The sequence below is a fragment of the Hermetia illucens genome, chromosome 1 (genome assembly GCF_905115235.1).
Source record: "Hermetia illucens chromosome 1, iHerIll2.2.curated.20191125, whole genome shotgun sequence".
Classification (NCBI taxonomy): domain Eukaryota; kingdom Metazoa; phylum Arthropoda; class Insecta; order Diptera; family Stratiomyidae; genus Hermetia; species Hermetia illucens.
In genome coordinates, this window is record NC_051849.1 from 169,781,929 (window position 1) to 169,803,242 (window position 21,314).

Below are 21,314 nucleotides of genomic sequence, written 5' to 3' on the forward strand. Positions count from 1 at the left end.
AGGCCTGAATCCGGAAAATTTTGTGCCCCACGTTGGGCGCCATTTGAGAAGAAATTTTTTAAACTCTCTTCCTCCTTGACTCCGCAAAACATCATTAGGGACATCCTCTAAACAATGGCTTGAGGATGTTAAGGCTGGGAGGGAACCTCAGAGGCCGCGCCTCAATAACTGTCTGAGGCAGAAGACGCAATGATCGAGACTGTGATCCGTCGTGGATCTTGCTTCGTCATCGCGGCACTTGGGTCCGGAGACTTCCGGCTCCACGCGCGCAATCAAGCCGGCTTTAAGGTTTTGGGTAAAACAAAAATTATTAAAATCAACTCACTGTCTGCCTGTTCGCCTGTCTGTTTGTCTGTCTGTCACAAGCATTTTTCTCGGGGACAGCTATAGCGATTACCACCAAATTTGGTGGAAAGATGGGAACTGTGAACGCTGGGATATCAAATGAAAGGTCTCGATTAGTACTTTCCGAAACCGGGCTTAATTTTGACATTTGTTGGAAAAGCGGGGAGTGCGGGGGTCGAAAGTGATCGTTTCTTTAATCGACCCATTCTCAGAAACTACTCAACCGAAAAATCTGAAGAAAATCAAGAGACTGTATGGTTCCAAGGCTCCGAAATACCCTTCTTACCGATGCCTGTTCAAATAGAGGTAATAATAGCATATTGCTATAATTTTTGATAATTGGCTTGACCCCCCTTAAGTTCATCTTAGCACCATGAAATTTTGCAGCAATATAGGCTATGGTATAGAGCATAATTCTACCTTTGATGGAAATCGTACTATTACTAACAAAACTTGACCTACAATAACTTTCCGATTTTGTGCAAATTCAAGACGTCAATATCACCTGAAAGTGGATATTCCCACATAATACATGCATATATTACGTGCTAGGTTCTAATGGGACAAATGCACATTCAAATGGCTTTATAAAAGAAATACACAAAACCTTTCATACCTGAAGTGTCCAGCTTCCGATTTCCTGACTTGTTTTTTTTATTTTCCAGGTTTAGATCGCGTTCTGTTTTTTTCGTTAGGCGATCGCGATTTCCTTTGCTTTTTGTCTATTTTTAGATCCGGTGTGGACCCACGCATCGGTATAGACACGTTAATTCTGCACGTGAGGGATCAAAGCGTTCGAAGGACAAGCACGTGGGCAAGGACGGAATTAACTTCGATAAAGCTATTGCATTGCTACAGCGGAAATCTAAGTACGTACTGATTTCGTTAATATACGCACATATTTTACTGTGTCCATAATTTTAGATAACATAACACACACATTTACAATTCCAACTTTAATTCCCTATCTAAAAATTTGTTCCTGGTTCGAATCCATGCAATAAATCCCAAAGGGACTATAAAAACGTGATCCTCATTCATTCTCAAAAACACTTCCTTTAACATCCAACACATGTGCATATGCATGTATATTTCGCAGAAAATACTAAAAACTTATTCCCAACCACCCATAAAATCATAAGAATCATTTCGTAAGGGTCAGGGATTTCTCAAGAAGTTATTACCATTGCGTTTGTAATGGCTACCATCCGATTCCGTTCAGTATCTTTTTGCACGCATAAATTCTCCTCTTTCACTTTGTAATTTTCCACGACTCCGGGATTCTCAGATTCAGCCAGTGAATTTTCATTTAGATCTTTTGAATTATGGTCATGCAAGGTAGTTTTTCCATGAAAATTATTTCACCCTATCGCCGTAAGGACAAGAAAGTTAAGGAGGCTATGACCTGATTTCCGTTAATTTGCGAAAGAGATAGCGTTTTCGGTATTGACATCGCATGCAGGGTACATAAATAGTTTCTATCAAAAATACTATAGAACCAAGCAAAGAGATAATTTTAGTCCAGATGGTTCTTTCCGCAGAGCGAGAACTAGAAGTAAGTTATATGTGTTTATTAAAACTACAATAGTATATCGTAATTACTACTATGGTAGTCTGACCTATTTATCCAAGGCTAACATAACTAAAGTGAACCGCTACGATTCAAGCTCAACAATGGATAAACCGCTAACGAAGGTACCTATAATTCTGATACAACAAATTATTCTACACGGTTAAGTTTAATCTTTGGAAAATGATTAATGGACCAGTGGAATCCACGCTGTGCCTTCCACAGCGTCACAGTGCCTTCCTACAGAATGGTAGGGTACGCTGTGGCAAGAAGAAGTATTTTTCCTTGGAAGCATTGTGGGTCCCTTCAGAGCATGAAAGGAAGTTTGGTTCAAAATAGATCTCCAACATAAAGAGAAAAATATCTAGATATTCTGAAACTATCTTTCCATTTCTTTTAGGAGCATCATCTGACTACTTCTCTGCCAAACTAAATACGAAACGGAATGATCATGAAATAAGTCCAATAGACTAAACCCTTCGCCACATTGCCTTACATCGTAGCTATCGGAAAAATCGAAATTCACATCAAAATTTACAAATTGATATTTCACGCCTCAGTGATTCTACAAGATTTCTACGAGAGTAGTGGATTTGGTTTCTTTGGAAATATTTGAGAAATGACAGTCAAAGCTAGTGACTTCTAGCTCTGCAGTGAACTAAGGACAAAGAAAATTGAATTTCTCATAGACATCTTTATTTGGCATCGTTTTACTAGTTTTAAAGTTTCGACAGGATCGAACTCATGCCTTTCTTTAGAGAGGAATGAAAAGTATGTATCTTCTTTTTTTGCAATTCCTTTTTTTCCCGAAAATATTCTACTTCCGCCGACCATTTGGTCCTAACATAACAACAGGTCTTCGGTAATGATTCCTTCATCGTTTAAAATCTTATTCTCAGAAAGTGCTTTTAATAGCTGGGTATCCGATTAGATCCCATGAAATGATTAATGAAGGTGGGATGCTGACTTTCGGAAGTGATTTTTAAAAACAATTCAGCCTGAAGGCTATTTCCCAGAAATATCAAAATGATTTTTTTGGTAGAAAGTAAGTTTTTTTTTATGATGTAAACATATCAAAAGATGATAGAACAGAAGCTTATGTAAAATAACACTGCAAGTTAATAACGAATAATTTATATATCAAATCATGACCAAAATATATAAATTAATGTAACAGTGGATAACGTGGACAACTTAGTAACCAGCGAGCAAAGCGGCAGCTACGAAACTAAAAGGGCGTTGTCTAGTAGTAACCCCATTTCTGCACTGCTTCTTGTTATGGAAAATAATCCCAAGCTGAATATGGACATTATTTACAATACTGGGGAGCGGAAAATAATATGTCCCCCTCCATTTTCATTGAAAGAGACTTAAACTCCGCCAAAGATGATGGTGGTCAAAGGGTAGTATAGGTCCCAGGGCGAAACGTAGATTGGTACCCACGATGGAGCATAAAACCTGGAAAACGCCTGCTGAACCAACACCAACAGCTCTACTAACAAACGCTATCTCCACTTCTACGTGGCGGCCGCTGGGAGCTACTTCTTAACGAAAAGCTAAAGACGGAGAAGAAGAAGGCGAGTCTCTCGCGCCTGAAAACAGGAGAAACTGTACCAACTTGTCCTCCAGGTTGGTGGTTGGGTAGGGATGACAACCCTACAGGGAAAACAACTTGTTACGAAGCCACAACAGGAGCCTCGAACTGGTCGGATAACACAAGGACGAATCCGGCAACGACTACGCAATAACGATTTGCGCATTTTCTCATGGAACTGAGCATGAGCAGCTAGCGGATGTTCTATCCCAACATAAGGTCGATGTAACAGCGTTACAGGAGATGCGTTGGACAGGGACCGGTTTCCTGGAGAAGAGTCGCTACACCATATATTATAGTGGTCATTCAGTAAACCATGTGCTCGGAGTAGGTTTCTTAGCCAGCCAAAAAAAAACCTGCTGTTATTGGCTTTGAAAACATAAGATAACGGCTATGCACTCTGCGCTTAAGAAGTAAATTTTGAAATATAAGCCTCTTTAACGTTCACGCCCATACAGGAGAGTGCAGTGTCGGAGAAGGATACCTTCTACGAGACAGTTGAGCGGACCCTCGAAGGCTATCCCAAGTATGATATCAAAATCATACTTGGGGATTTTAACAGCCAAGTAGGGACGGAGCCCATATTCAGGCGATACGTTGGCTCCCATAGCTTACACCAAAATACAAATGATAATGGACTGCGGAATATCTAATTAGCAGTGTCACACGAAATGGTTGTGGGAAGTATCGGAAAGCGGTCCACAAACATACGTGGGCTTCTCCAGACGGGACTACTTTCAACCAAATTGACCACGTGTTGATCGAAAGCCGCCACCTCTCAGCCTTGATGAATGTCAGAACATATAGGGGGTCAATATATCTCGTTGGCATAGTATTCCGAGCTCGAATAATAGCACCACCCAGAATCCCTTCTGACAATCAGGTGAGAGTTAACACTGAATCCGTCCACAACACAGCCCTACGCAACACTTATAAGATTGAAATGGATCCCACAATAACCGCAGTCAACAGAGATCCTGGAGGTGAACCATCAACGAATGATCCTCACAATCACCTGAAGAACGTTATCATAAATACGGCCACAAACATTCTTGGTCCAACCGCAAAAAGATTCGAAACGGCTAGTTTGACGATGAATGTAAGCTAGCAGCAGAACGGAAGGATGCCGCATACCGAGTAATGCTGCATCCTCAAGGAACGCGGGCACGCGCGGAGACTACTAACGAACTCCGGCGAGCGGAGAAAAAACTTCATAGACGGAAAAAGGAAGCCAGGCAGAACCAGCAGGTCTGTGAACTCGAAAAGTACAGGGAGAAACCGCACCAGGCGCGCGAGTTTTACCAACAAGTCAGCAGGATGAATCCTTAGACACCTCGATGTTCATCCTGCCGAGACAAAAACGGAAATCTGATTTCGGACAGAATGGGCATATTGGAGCGATGGGTTGAGTACTTTGACGAACTACTGAACAAGCAGAACATCGACGAGTTGGAGGTCCCATCAACTGAAGACGACGGACAAATGCTGCCACCACCACATATAGAGGAGACAGTCCGTGCAATTGATCGGTTTAAAAATTATAAGTCGCCAGCAGCCGATGGAATTACAGTCGAATTGGGTGAATATGGAGGTGACCAATTACACCAAGTAGTTCATCAACTTGTGCTCAAGGTGTGGGACAGCGAATCAATGCCTGACGACTAGCAAAGAGGCATTACTTGTCTCATACATAAAAAGGGAGATATCACACAGTGAAGCAATTATAGAGGTATCACGTTGTTCAGTACCATCTATAAGATATTCTCCGCCATCTTGCTAGGCCGGATAGCCCCATACGCTCAGAACATCATTGGCCCATACCCAACCACTCCAGGCAAATCAGTAACAGATCAGATTTTCTCTCTGTGACAAGCGATGGGAAAACTGTTGGAATATGGACATCAGTTGCACCATCTCTTCATCGACTTCAAAGCCGCCTATGATATCATAGCCGGGGTAAAACTGTACATAGCCATGAGAGAACTCGATATCCCGGCAAAATTTATAAGACTGACTACGATGACCCTGACCAATGTGCGAGGCCAGATAAAAGCCGCAGGATCACTCTCAAGACCATTCGAAATCAACAACGGTCTACGACAAGGGGATGCCTTATCATCCGTTCTCTTCAACCTGGCCCTCGAGAAAGGGATCCGTAATGCTGAGGTAAATGCGGAAGGTACGATCCTCTTTAAGTCCACCCAACTACTGGCCTATGCTGACGATATCGACATCATGGGAAGAACCACCCAAGACGTACAAATTGCCTTCATCCAGATCGAGCAGGCGGCGATTGGCGTGAGATCTTGGACTGCACATCAATGAAGGCAAGACAAAATATATGGTGGCAACGTCAGCACCGAAGACGAATCAACCAACAACATCAAACTGCACTGGCCAAACAGGAAGAATAAGGATAGGAGAATACAACTTTGAGACCGTTGATAATTTCTCCTATCTAGGGTCGAAAATCACAACCGATAACAGCTACGATGATGAAATCTGTGCACGGTTGTTGTCAGCCAATAGAGCCTGTTTCAGCTCACGAAAACTGTTCCGCTCGAAACGTCTCACCATAGAGTCAAAGCTCTTACTGTACAAGACAATGATCTTGCCAGTCCTCATGTATTCCTCGGAAACTTGGGTTCTTAGCAAAAAAAATTGCGAACTCTTGGGCGTGTTCGAGAGAAGAATCCTCCTAAGAATATTGGCCCCCTACATGAGGATGGATGATTCCGTAGCCTACATAACGACGAAATCTACGAGCGATACCATGACCGTCAAGTTGTGGATAAAATTCGGCTCAACAGGCTGCGGTGGGCGGCTCACTAAATTCGTATGGATGAGGATGATCCAGCCCGGGAAGTCTATAAGAGCAATATCTATGGTAGAAAAAGAAGACGAGGCAGACCCTGCCTGAGATGGAGCGATGGTGAAGGTCAGGATGCCAGGCAGCTTTTAGGGATATCGAATTGGTGGACCTCGGAGCGAAACCGGGATGTCTTCAGTTCCTTAGTAAGGCACGCCTAGACCAGATACGGGTTACTGCGCCGTTGATGACGATGATGATGAAAGATAATACCAAAACTGTTTGAAATAGAAGAAGAAGTAGGAGCCCTACGCGGACGAATCCATTTCAAATCGTTGGCCTATGAAAGATGGTGCTACTGATGTCCATATTCCAACAGTTTTTCCAGCGCTTGCCGCATAGAGAAAATCTGATCTGTTGCTGATTTGCCTGGAATGAAGTCTATTTGGTATAGGCCAATCATGTTCTGGGCGTATAGGGCTATCCGGCCTAGCAAGATAGAGGAGAATATCTTATAGATGGTACTCAGGAACGTGAACTGTGAAGTTGCTTCTCCGCTCGCTGGACTTCGTGGTAAGTCTCCGCGCGAGCCCGGGTCCTTTAAGAATGCAGCATTACTCGGTATCCAGCATTCTTCCGTTCCATTGCTAGCTTACATTCATCGTCAAATCAGCCGTTTCGACTCTTCTTGCGGCTGGGACCAAGTATGTTATGATAACGTTCTTCAGGTGGTTGTAAAGATCATTTGTTGATGGTTCATCTCCAGGTCCTCTGTTGACTGCGGTTATTGCGGCATCCATTTCGCTCTTATAGGTATTGCGGAGGGCTGGGTTCAGTGTTAACTCTCACCTGATTGTCAGAGGGGATTCTGGGTGGTGTTGCCATTCGAGCTCGGAGCACCATACCAACGAAACAGTGATTCGAGCCTATATTGGTCCCCATATATGTTCTGACATTCATCAAGGCTGAGAGATGGCGGTGTTCGATCAACACGTCGTCGATTTGGTTAAAAGTGGTCCCGCCTGGAGAGGCCCACGTATATTTATGGATCGTTTTCCGCGCAAACCAGGTACTTTCAACAACCATTTCATGTGACACTGCTAATTGAATAATCCGTAGCCCGTTATCATTTTTATTTTGATGTAAGCTATGAGAGTCAACGCATCGCCTAAATACGGGCTCCGTCCCTATTTGACAGTTGAAATCTCCAAGTACGATTTTGATATCATACTTGGGACAGGCTTCGAGGGTCGGCTCAACTGCCTCGTAGAAGGTATCCTTCTCCGACTCTGCAGTCTCCTCTGTAGGGACGTGATCGTTAATGAAGCTTATATTTCTAAATTTGCCTCGCAAGCGCAGAGTGCATAGCCGTTGGCTTATGTTTTCAAAACCGATAACAGCAGGTTTCCTTTTTTGTCTGACGCAGCATTATACAATCCGAAAGTTCATGTGAACTAGAAAAGTACAAAAAGTGCTGTTTTTGAAATTTCTTCCACAACTACAAAGTTTTAACAACAATTTGAGGTTGTGAACCAAATCGTGAGTGAGACGTGGTAAATTAAGCCGAACACTGACGAACACTAAGTACAACGACATCTATATCGACATGATCCTCAAAATTAATGAAACAAGTCGGGAAGCAGGAAGCTAGATTCTTCAGATATAAAAGATTTTGTATATTTCTTTTCTAAAAACATTTGGCATTTATCCTGTTAGTACCTAGCACGTAAGGTATATGCATATATTATGTCAAAATATCCACTTCCTCGTGATACTGACATTCAAAATCTTATTATTTGCACAGAAGCGACAATTTTCACCTGTCATGACTATATGAATAATAATGAGATTTGCATCAAACTTGGTAAGATCATATTTTATATTATAGCCTATATTTTTGTATGATTCATGATTTGATGTAAGGGAGGGTTTTGGAGTCAATTACTAAAAAATATAGTAATATACTACTATATATATTAACTTTAGTTGAACAGATATTTTAATGGAGGGTAATTTGGAGCCTAGGTACTGTATAGGGGCAGCTTTTTGATTTTTTTTCATTTTTCGGGTGGCTAGGTTCTGGGAATGGGCTCGTGAGAGAAATCAACCAATTTCCAGCCATCGCTCTCCCCCCTTGAGAATTAAATGTCAAAACTGAGGCCAGTTTTGAAAAGCACTAATCCCGACCTTTCATTTTATACCTGAAACGGGGACCGGGTCTTAAATTCGACGTAGAATGATGTAACTCACTGTATGCGTGCGCGTTCACAGTTCCCACTTTTACACCAAATTTGGTGTCAATCGACATAACTGTTTTTGAGAAAAATGCATGTGACAGATAGATCGTAAACTAATTTTAATAAGGTTTTGTGTAAAACAAAACCTTAAAAAATATCACGTAAATGGGATAAAACTTGCCCCAATGATTTCAATTAAGGGCGCTGTTGTCTTTTAGAAACCTACTATATTCAGCAGATCAATGTATGACTGGGAGGTAGTAAAGTGCCTACAATACACGAGGTTGTGCTGAGTCCATCCAGTTGTGATTTCCTTTTTCCGTGATTGCTGCTGTTATGTCTATGTGAAGTGTCCTTTACTGATACTTTCCCTTTGAGTCCCCTTTTGATGACATTTTTTGGACATGGATATCCAGTTTCCATCTTCGTCGAACATTGTGACGACTTTTGTATAGTTATGGTTCCGTCACAATTATTCGTTGGGAAATAACGAGCTCGAACTCGAAACGGAAGCAACAATAAACAAAAATACTTGCCCGGCTCAGCGGCTGGCAGCTTGTTCACTCCACCTATCAAGGCAACTGAGTTTACTCTCATATACTCAATGAGAACTTTAGTATAGTGTGTAAAAAAAAGCGAACGAATTATTCAACGACTAGCCCTGTCATGACCTGTGGGACTTTCCGCGAAGGATGCGAATAAAGAAAATTGCCTTCCTACCACCCGTTACGAACACGTCGCATACTCGATTTATTCCCATTCTTTTGAATTAATGGTGGTGTTACTATTTCTGGCTACGGTCCCTAGAGCACACTGAGTTGTTAAAAGTAAGAAAATTCTCTCGTGAAAAATGGCATCATTCGCGACAGCGTCAATTTAGGCAGTTTCTGATGGGGAAAGAAATTACATCGAAGTTGGTTACTAACTTCATGTTTTCCTAGTGAAATTGAAAGAAACAACAATATTATGTCTAAACAGACATCTACGATAAAATGCAGAATAATTTTTTCTCACGATTTTGATCGTTTTTCCTCTACTTGAATTAATCTTTATTCCTTGCGGGGGATACCGACGTATACCAGCTATAAAATAGTAATCCCAACTGTACAAATTGACGATCTTATAGTATCTTTAGGAGCCTATCTTCCTTCAATTATTTTTCATTACCTGTTTGAACTGAATGAATTGATATGAGGTGATTAAAATCCTCTTTGTTAATGACCATATCCTGGTTTATTTGGATCCCATTTGCATTCTAACAGCAGATTCTCAAATTTCACACACCATGGGTTGCCGGGGAACATTGAGAACTCCAAAGTAATATCAAACAAGGTTTCAATAACTATTTGGGTTTAGTTTTTTTTCAGAAATTATAACACGAAATTTTCTATTTTTTGAATATCTGATCTTCCTGCCGCTATAACAGTGAGACATATTCCATCCTATTCAGAGTTTAAGTCCATATTTGGTAGACAGAGCTTTAAACAAAACGCCTCTCCAAAACAATCAACATCATTATACCATGGTCTCAACATTATACATTCATCCTAATGGTTATTCAACATTTAATCATAGCTCGTAGGCGAATGGCATTTAGCAGAGCATTTGAAGAGATTTACAATCAAATCAAATGGAAATCTATCAAATTCAAATCGAGAGATGCAATCCCCTGAAAGCCATCGCCGCCGCAAGGTCTACGCAATGACCCATTTACTTAGCAGAAGATTTATGTCCCTGGACGACAGCTGTATCCGGTGGTCAGTAGTACGTAGTAGCACTAAACCATGCTAGATACTTAATCCGAAAACCAAAACGAGGAGATGAAAAAACTCAATAACGTAAAACGGCTACGTCACTATCATCAGATTACGAATGAATGGAACGCGATAATGAATGTTGGGTCTTCACTTCGGATAAATGCAAATGGCTTGTATAGAAAGAACTTAGGCTATACAGTCATAGAATAGATACTTTTGTTGGATATACGAGTACTCACCGTGAAGTACAAGTCGACGGCTTGCGTCCGCATCGCGACGCATGTCTTTAGATCGTCTTCACAGCAACCGGTATCATCTCCGCATCGATGCAAAACTGTGCAATGTGGAAAATACTTTTTCGATGGATCTTTTTGAATTTTCTCAACCTTCGGTTTGGGCCATCGACATGATGCTTCGAAGTGAATTTTGTTGATGTGTGTATTCGCCTGAGCTGCAACGAAAGAAATACAAAAGCAAGAAATAGTGTCAATAAATTCAAGAACATTTCCGACTAGATTTCCATGCATTGATAATATTGTAAAGTACAAGGATGCCAATAGTATGATACAATGTAGAAAGTGCAAACAGAAAGTATTGGAATTGAGCGTATAGATTTTGCTTTCAATGACGAAAGAGGATATGAAGATAATTTACTGATTTCTGAACTTGCCTATCTGGATATCAGCTACCTTCAAGAATATTCTGAAAAGCCACCAACCAGCTGCTAGGGTATTGGGAACTTATGGCACTCATCGTCTGAGCTTCTAGTGATAGTAATCTCTCGAACATATTATTTCGATGAAATATAAGCAACTTCCGTACATACTAAAAGATTCTACAATCATAGAATATTATGCTCAAAGTAAGAACAGAACAAGAACTACTTTTCGAGAAGAACAAGCAAAAACCTCATGTAGATAAAGAAGTTATTTTATATAGAAAGTGGTAGCAGTTACATCAGATGTCGTACAGGAAGATAGTCTCGGAACTGTTAATTTAACTATTCAGAATACGAAACTGCCCATAATGAGGACGAATTTATCAGACAGACGGAAAAGATGACGTGTTTTGGGCGCTCAGGTTCGTCAGCGCCAAAGCGTAGCCTTACTGAAATGCAGGTTGAAACCCATTTTCTCACCTTTCTGATCACTTCAGTATTCCCTTCCCCTTGCCTTGTCCTGGGACAATCTGACGGGAGAATGAATTTAATAATACATAATATATGTTCGTTGTCCCCCTCAGTTTTCCCAATTTATTCCTTTCAATTTCTTCACTCCCATCCCAACATTCATTTATGTATATCCAACATTTAACATTTAAAATGATTAATTTTATTTCATCATCATCAACGGCGCAACAACCGGTATCCAGGATAGGCCTGCCTTAATAAGAAACTCCAGACATCCCAATTTTGCGCCGAGGTCCACCAATTCGATATCCCTAAAAGCGGTCTGGCGTCCTGACCTACGCCATCGCTCCGTCTTAGGCAGGGTCTGAATCGTCTTCTTTTTCTACCATAGATATTGTCCTTATAGACTTTCCGGGTTGGAACATCCTCATCCATACGGATTAAGTGACCCGCCCACCGTAACCTAATGAGCCGGATTTTATCCACAACCAGACGGTCATGGTATCGCTCATAGATTTCGTCGTTATGTAGGCTACGGAATCGTCCCTCCACACGTAGGGGGCCAAAAATTCGTCGGAGGATTCTTCTCTCGAACGCGGCCAAGAGTTCGCAATTTTTCTTGCTAAGAACCCAAGTCTCCGAGGAATGCATGAGGACTGGCAAGACCATTGTTTTGTACAGTAAGAGCTTTGACCCTATGGTGAGACGTTTCGAGCGGAACAGTTTTTGTAAGCAGAAATAGGGTCTGTTGGCTGACAACAACCCTGCGCGGATTTTCCCATCGTAGCTGTTATCGGTTGTGATTTTCGACTCTAGATAGGAGAAATTATCAACGATCTCAAAGTTGTATTCTCTTATCCTTATTCTCCCTGTTTGACCAATGCGGTTTGATGTTGTTGGTTGGTTGGTTTTCGATGCTGACGTTGCCACCATATACTTTGTCTTGCCTTGATTGATATGCAGCCCAAGATCTCGCGCCGCCTGCTCGATTTGGGTGAAGGCAGTTATTTTTTATAATATAATTTTATTTATTCTAAAAAGAACCTAACAATTGGGAGTTTTCATTTTAAAAAATTTCATTTATTCATAATAACAATTTCCTAATAGTGTAGGTGAATATTGCATTGTGCTCTAACACACTTCAAGGTCATGATCCCATTGGATTGTCGCGCCAACGATTATTCTTATTATTATCTCTTTCAGCGATTGTCTGAACACCTGTCTCTGAATCTTTTCGCCCACCAGAAGCTCAGCAGGTTCCAATACATACAAATGAGGGGTAGACATTTTTTTATCACCAAATATAGTCATGTGGGGTATCGAATAAAAGGTCTCCATTAGTACTTTCCAAAGCCGGTCTTAATTTTGACATTTATTGGAAAGGCAGAGAGTGAGCCAGGTTGAAAATAATCATTTCTTTAACAGACCAATTTTCAGAAACTACCCAACCCAAAAATCTGAAAAAAAGCCAAGAGGCTGCCACTATATCGTGGCTAGGCTCCGAAATACCTTTCATACCGATATCCCTCCGAATAAAGTTGATAATAGCATATTACTATTCTTTGCAAATTCAAGGCTGAGTGTCAATATCACTTGAAAATGGATAATCTCACATAATATATGCATACATAATATTGCGTGCTACGTACTAACGGGACAAATGCACAGTCAAATGTCTTTATAAAAAAGACACATCATACCTGAAGCGTCCAGCTTCCAGGTTCCCGACTTGATTTATTTTCGTTTTATTTTCATTTGATTATTTAATTTTCCTTCTTATATCATTTTAATCTACAATGACCGAAAATGACACGTACGTAACGTTAATTACAGTGTGTTTGATACAACGCAAAAAGAATCGGCAAAAAAGGATAAAGTAAAACCCTTGCTGGGGGTGAAAGCAAAAGAGAGTCTATTTTTCGGGCAGTGCCAAAAAATCGTAAAAATGACATTAAAAACCCGAAAAATGACTAACTAATACTCCGTATGGAGACTTTTAGCATCATGTACATCCCTTACTGGCCAGTGGCATGGATGTGACCAAACGTTGGATATATTCGGCTGAAATTTTTCCCTCTTAACGATCTTGTAAAAAAACAAAACGCATACAACTCCTTTTACCCCCTTTCTGAGCACTTATGTAGTTCATACGACGGTGTCTGGATTTCACTTTTGCTCAAGTCTGATTTGTTAGAACTGATGAGAGGAACAAGTGATTCCCCAAATACTAGTATTTGGAAGCTTAATAAATATCACTAGCGAATAGAAAACAAACAATTCTTAATTATTTCAACTAATTTAATCACTACAAATGCTGCCAGATTACACTTACATTGTTTGTTTTATTTTTATCTTCCAGTTTTTGCTGTGCGTGTTGATCTGTCGGTGGATCTAATGCAGACCCACGCATCTGTCAAAAGGACTCAAGAATTTTTGTCTAATCACATGAGAAGGACCAAAGTGGTGAAAAGAAGCCCCTCACATCCCCGAGTTTAGCTAGCATAAAGGCAAGGAACCACGTGTTGATGGAACATTTTAGGTTTTCTTGGTATAGCTTTCCCCTCTTGGTCGTCTCCGGCCACTTAGGATGGTCGTTTGGCCATTGCCCATCCCAAATTGTCATTACAATTGGCTATCAGTAATTACATATCAGAAGAAACTTTCGGCATATTCGACGAAGACAGGGTAAATAAACACACCAATTAGAATATAACAATTGCTATCCACCCTTTCCAAACCGCTCTAGAGAAGAGGAAACCGCGACAATTGGTTGTTATAAGAGCTCCGCATTAAGTATCTAAACTCTAGTTACTGAACACGAACCTTTGTCAATATGGCGTTCCTGGTTAACGTTCTTAACCGATACTATTGAACTCATGTGTTTGTCGGGAATTCACGTAGTACAATGTAAAGTAAGTATGTAGTACTTACTTGAAAACTGTATTCGGGCATTTGAGTTAGCAGACTACATAGATAGAAGTCACGCCTGTAGATAACTTTACGTCGCCCTTGGAAAGCAAATCAGAATACTTGAACGCTTCTGGTATACAGATTTTGTTTATCCTCACATAAGATAATCTTCCATGTAAGTTTTTCTTTTTATACATAGCCCACTTGAAATCAGTAATTGATACTGACATGCAAAAACCTAAAAAAAGCCAAAAAAAGAAAGCTAGATTTTGACCGTGCATAACTTTTTTAATAATAGTGGGCTTTTCCGCAAACTTTCCAAAATTATGCGCTATGTTACCATTTATTCTATTCTTTTACTTCTAGCTTTAACTCTAAGGAGGACTTTGGACGCCATTATAAACTTTATTTGAGCAGATATCGGAATAGAATTTACACATATTGCACAATGATGTATCTAGATTCTTCGGTTGGATAGATTATACTTTTCGCGGTACAAATTTTGAGTCCTCACTCCCTATGTTTTACCTGATATCAGAAATAAGATTGGTTTCGAAAAGTACTAAGGGAGCCCTTCCACTTGATATTCGACATGATTATATTTTGCTAAAAAAATGTACATCCTCTTTTCTCGTGTATATACAGCTCCCCCCTTAAACCTAACGCAAAATAGTGTCACTGGTCGGATGTAAAGGGATTCACAGACAACATGTTCTCACCAAATTTCGTGGCAATAGCTCCAAGCGTTTTCGAGAAAATCGTATATAACAGATAGACAGACAGATAGACATTGAAAAGATTCTAAAAGGGTTTTTAACATAAAACTTCAAAAATGTTTTAAACGACTTTCCGTTCAATACAATCAAAATTCGCCCCTCTCCTTCTCTGAAAATCTTTCTTTTTTCCTAAAGCCATGAAAGGAAAGAATCGGGTAAGTGCTGCTATCATCTGCTACGGCCTTTAAGCTTCTTTTGAGGCCGTAATTGTGGTTTACATCATTGTATTTGTTGACTATCGAAAAAGGGTAACTGGCTACATATTGTCATTCAACATCTAAGTTTTATGTGTTGCATCAAGGTAAAATATCAGAAGAAGTCCCCACTGCGACTACGCTAATGACACCTGTTCGCTCTCTCATCGAGCCAAATGGTTCTGCATTTCGAGAAGGAGGCGAGAAGAGTGGGGCTAAAAGTAAATACCAAGAAAAAAAAGGTTCTCAACCTGACGAGGCATCACAGTCTTCAATTTGTATATAAAGGAAGCGTTGCTTCTATTGATCATAGTAACGAACTTCGCCTTACTGGCGACATTAATAGCGCTAGATTTGCGTTCACTGTGACCAAAATCTGGAAATTTATAATAGATACCTCAACACGAAAGAATCAGCAAATGAGAAGCGACAAAAGCAGTAGTGGATATGTCACATATTGAGAAAGGGCATCAAATCTGTTGCTGGTTATGCCCAGCAATGGAATCCACTACTCCAGGATGTAATGTGCCGCAGTTTAAAAAAAATGCAAGCTTTTCGGGAAATCATAAAAATGGGGGACATCTATTTTACTAAACCGACAGCGATGGCACGTAAATGTGGTTGACGTACTACACCCTATTTAGCAATCAATGACCATGGTGTATAGTATTATGAAGAAAAGAAGAAGAAAAGGAATGATGGAAGATCCTAGCACAAAACATACATTGACCTACCTATCTTTCATGATGGTATCTACATTGTACGGCTAGAGTGCAAGAAGGGAATCACATCAGTGAATGTCTAGTTGACAATACACATTTAATTTTACTTCGTCGCTATACTATACTGTGACCCATTTCTACCATTCTGGGGTGTCAGAAGTAATGTTTCACAGTCTGTGCCAATGAACTATTATTCTTCATCTCGTGTAATTGTTTTATTTCTAATCAGCCCCAAAAATGCACTCGGTAAGAAATTTCAATAATAGTAATAATCGTTAGTGCAGTAATCCACATTGGAACGGTTCATTGAAGTTTGTGACCGCAACCATACATGTACATTACCCTATAAGAGGCGATGTGGACAGCATTGCACTCGCCTGAGATTATTACCCTGATTTGACTGAGGTACTCATTCGCAACTGAGTCGACTGGTATCTGACATCCAGTCACGATAACAAATCATTCTGCTACCAGCGAGTTTTGAACCGCAACGTTCCGCTACGATAGCCCGACAGAAATCTCAATATTCTGAGTATAATAACTAAGTCAGAGAAGGAAAGCAGAATTCTTCGTCGTAGGTCTCCCGACAACCATCGACCGATTAGTTTGCTTTAAACCTCAAGTAAACTTTTCGAAAATATTATTCTCACTAGAATTGCCATTCGTCGGGCTAGATATTTGTAAGATCTTGAATCTGTTTGATATTTAGGATGTATATACAATCTTCTCGGTCTTCTCATTTACCTAATCAAATTGATTTTCTCTTCCTTTTCTCATTTTTAGAATGCTACTGCAAGGAATATTTTCGAAATACAATCCATTCGTCAAAGGGGTGCTTCAAGCCTCACTAAATTCGGTATTATTTAACATATCAGGTATGTCTAGAACGTCACAATTATTGTGGTATTACCAGGTGCCCCTTCTGTGTCACACTGCGTTTTTTATTAAATTTTTCCATTTCTAGGAATTTTAGATTCTGCTGCAATCTCAATGTACCATATAAACTGATGTTTTCAGATTATTAGATTATTGAATTTGGTTAGCACACGACGGGACACCCCAGTAGATTTCCAATTAGATTTTAACTTTCGTTAACTTTCCTCACTTTTCAGGTTTCCGGGATAGTTCTCCCCTCGTGGTTCCGGTCAGTCCGAGTTGTCACTTTCAGATATTCCCATCATCAGCGGTCATTAGACATACTATATTTTAGAATCATCCGGGAAAATTGTACCCCCCCCTTTCATAGATCAATGTCCGTATTCTCCAATTGGTCGCCTATTCAATCTCTTTCTGATACTTGTTATCAACTAAATGAGCAATTGCTACGGTATCCACCCAGATTCAAGTTCGGCTTTATACTTGGTGATTGGAGGAAGGGCATAATTATTGCAGCTTATTATATAAAAGAATCATAATTTTTGAAAATAATACAGAGTGCGGTTGAATTTCGTGCAGGAGTTTGTTTTTACTATAACCTCCCAAGAATATTGTTGGCACTTGATATGGTGTAGCATGATGAATTCTGTTCATCGTTGAACCAGCGGATAGCAAGGCGTTTGGCGCTATATGCGTCGTCTGACAAACCGATCAGAGGATGTTACACCAAATTCTTCAAGACAGAGTTCTGTGAACAGTTGCTCCTTTTAAATGAGACGCACTTTCATACCAACCACCCACGTTACCCGTCGAAAGTTTCATTACTGGATCGATAAAAATTCTGGTAATTATGTAGAAAGGAACTGCTTCATTTTCCCCTTGTAAGCCTGTGCACTACAAATGGACGTCAAGAAGTCATCAGCTCGATTTTCTTCCACAACAACATGGTCGCGGCAACTTATCTGGAACTTCTCCAACTACGACTTTTGCTGAGAAACCATTAATTTTACAAGTAATATTTTTAAAACGATTTGAAATCAATTATTTCGAAAGAAAAAGGGAAATAGCATGATAGCATCTCTGGTACATATGCGTTCAGCTCTAATCCAGTTGAAATACTTGTGGAGCATATAAATGTCTGCAAAATAGCACAAGCACACATCTCACAATGCAATTCCCACTAGACTACTCTCCTCTGGCCACAATAGAATTGCTTCTAAAAGTGTTTGATATTCTTCGCCGAAGCAGGAAAAAGTCGTTGGGAAACACTAAATTGAACTGTCAGCACTTTTTTGACTTTTATTCCATTTTACCCTATTATACAGGATAGCATTTCAGAGTTCCAATGATATTGTATGTAGAAAAGTATGTTTGCACATGCATAGTAGAGTGTTCAAGTGTAATTATATTCAGAACACCTTGTGCAGTGGGAAATATTGCGAAACAAGATGCAGAGAGGATTGCGGGTAGTTCATTTGAATCAAAATCAAGACAAATTCGATAATTTCTCGCAAATACAAGGAAACTTCGCATAGAACTGGACACGTAGTATCGGGGTAGTTTTCGTCCATTACTTTTAACAAGGAAAATAAGAGGCGTATGTCCTGAAACGGACTCCTGAAGTTTTGTCGACCTTTGATATTGAAAAAAAAAACGCACAGCTGACTGACTGGCTTTCTCTGGGTGCTTTTTCCCCCAGTCTTTATTGAAGGATTTTTGATCCACATCAGGAGGATCACTACATTAAGCTATTTAGAGCGTCGAAACGGCCGGACTTTCCGCGGTTTCACGTTCCCAAGTTTGTTAGCTACTTGACGGCTTTGCAATGTATAGATGGAAGTCTATATTTATTTCGTCCTTTGGCCTTTGATCCTAGCGATACATACCTAAGAAGCGCACCACCTGAGTAAAGTGTCAATCTTATATATTTGCAGAGCAATAGTCTGTTTTTGGACGCTCCTTTATTGTTTATCCTACTCTATTCAATATTTCTAGAACGGACTTGACCAGAGGAAACTCTGGCGATTTTATCACGAATATGCAGTGTGTATAATAAACAAAAAGATAGAAAATATGAAGCGATTTTATTCTTTATTGGGACTGAGTGCGATACTGAGCATGCCAGCTTCATTTATTCTTCGTATCTGTCAAATAATGTGGAAATTACGATCTGAACGAAGATAGCCTTCTTTATCTTCAAGTTTTGTCCCGTTCACAAGCGGGGTCGACTCGTCGAGATCGGTTGCGCCACTTTGTTCTATCAAAGGTCTGATCTGTATGCGGTCGCGTGGCTTTCAAATCCTCATCCAGCATACACAGCCACCGTTGTTTCAGCCAATCTTTTCGCCGCTTACCGCTCAGATGAGTTCGTGTGGCACACTGTCAAACGCTTTCTCAAGATCAAGAACTAGAATGGAAAGAGGGCAATGCTCTCACGGTTTTTCTCCATGAGTAACCGCACACCGTGTATTGCGACAGTGGTTCCCCAGATCCTGACAAACCCGGTTTGGATCACAGTTATTTCAACGATTTCGCAAATACGGTTGTCGTCGTGGTCATGGTATGGAACAGTAACTGGATCGGACCGTAATTTCAACATCCTACTGGACTACCTCTCTTTTTCCATATTGGAAATATTGTACTTTCTTACCAGTCAGATGGTGTTCTACCTTCCTCAATAACCCGTTTGAACTATTCACGAAACCGCAATGTTAGGTCCCAGTTCTTCGCTTTCCAAATCTCAGAAGTCGTTAGGTCTTGTTGCTTTCCCCGATTTCATTCGTTGCTTCCTCGCCTTCGGACGCGTTGACAGGTGGAATTGCTTCAAATGTTGAAAATGCTTGTGGAAGTGGACGATGAACAAATTCCTTACCCCGAGGGACAGATATTTTTAAGATTAAGTTCCGTCGTCACTTCTACAGAAGACATACTCAATATGACGTGGCTATAGAAGCGGAATTAGGTCTTCTAACGGCTAAGTAGAATTTCGTTGAAGTACCCGTCGATACGCGCCTGCGTCGCATTTTGCTATTAAGTGCGAGAAACTGAACCAGGTCTTTTAGAACTTGAGATCCTTACACTGTCAAAAACGTAATCTTTACAAATTACTAACACTAACCAGGCTGACCCCGAGCAATGTGCGAGGCCAGATTAAAGAAGCAGGAACACTCTTGAGACCATTCGACATTAATAACGGTCTAAGACAAAGAAATGCTCTATCATGCATCGTCTTTAGCCTGGTCCTGGAGAAAGTGATCAGGGATGCTGATGTTAATGCAAAAAGCGCCATCGTCTTTAAGTCGACCCAACTGACATATGCTGACGATATTCACATTATGGCAAGAACAACGCGATATGTACGAGTATAGTCTGCCTTCATTCACAGCGAGTAAAATCCTGGGCTGCACATCAATGAAGGCTAGGCGAAATATAAGAATCAACAACAACAAATCGCACAGGTCGAACGAGAACAATAAAGATTGGAGACTACAACCTTGAGACTGTTGATAACCTCTCCTATCTAGGGACGCACAACCCATAAGAGCTATGACGATGAAATCGGCGCACGATTGTTGTCAGCCAATAGAGCCTATATGAGCTTACAGAAATTGTTCGGCCCGAAACGTATCGCCATAGTATTGAAAGATGTTGAAAAGTTTGCAGATACAGCCAATTAGAGCACATAGAGCAACTTTTAAAAAATATTTTTTGGAGGATGTCGTGTTCTGGGCTACGTACCAATCTCTTGGAAGAAGGTAAAGGTAGTCTTCATACCTAAACCTCACCTCACTCTTTGATTTCAAAGATAGAGGATGCAACTCTAAAAGGCGAGTACGCGATGTGGGTGACCTCGTTGACATTGAAGGGACGATTTACCGTGCGCCTTTTCAAAAGCTATGTAACATCCCTAGAGAGCATAGTATTGATGAAATTTTGATTTAGTGGATCTATATTATACTAACGCAGAGATTGCTGTGTGCTGAGGTGCTAGCTTATGCAGATGACGTGGCTGTGCTAGTTGTTGGTCGAAATCTCGGACCGGTTTGTAAAAACACACAACGCGCTGTTGATTTGACGGTTGATGCCTCAGGCGTGGACTTTCAATAAATCTAGAACTGTGTGTTTGGGTATTATCGGTGCCATGAGCACAACATCCGGCCCTTTGGACTCAGCAATGCAGTGAGAGCAGCTCATAGACCAATTTCATTAGATTTATGGAACATGGGGGCTACAGAGCATTTTAAGAGTTATTACGAGAACTGAATCCATACATCTGTTTGGTAGAAGATATGAAGTTATCTTAAAACGAAGAGAAAATTGGGACGAACCAAAAAAATGCGTATCAGGATATTCTGATGTTGAAGGGCAGGCGCATCGTAGTCTGTAGCGATAGTT

At 40.5% G+C, this 21,314-nt stretch overlaps 1 protein-coding gene across 1 annotated transcript in view; it reads right to left on the reverse strand.

The window, feature by feature from the left end:
* Positions 1 to 21,314, reverse strand: part of LOC119661786 (sarcoplasmic reticulum histidine-rich calcium-binding protein-like) — a 310,226-nt gene that overhangs the window by 42,779 nt on the left and 246,133 nt on the right. Inside the window, exon 3 of the mRNA XM_038071269.1 lies at positions 10,552 to 10,763. Within this exon, the coding sequence (XP_037927197.1) occupies positions 10,552 to 10,763 (212 nt within the window). The remainder of the gene's footprint in view (positions 1 to 10,551; positions 10,764 to 21,314) is intronic.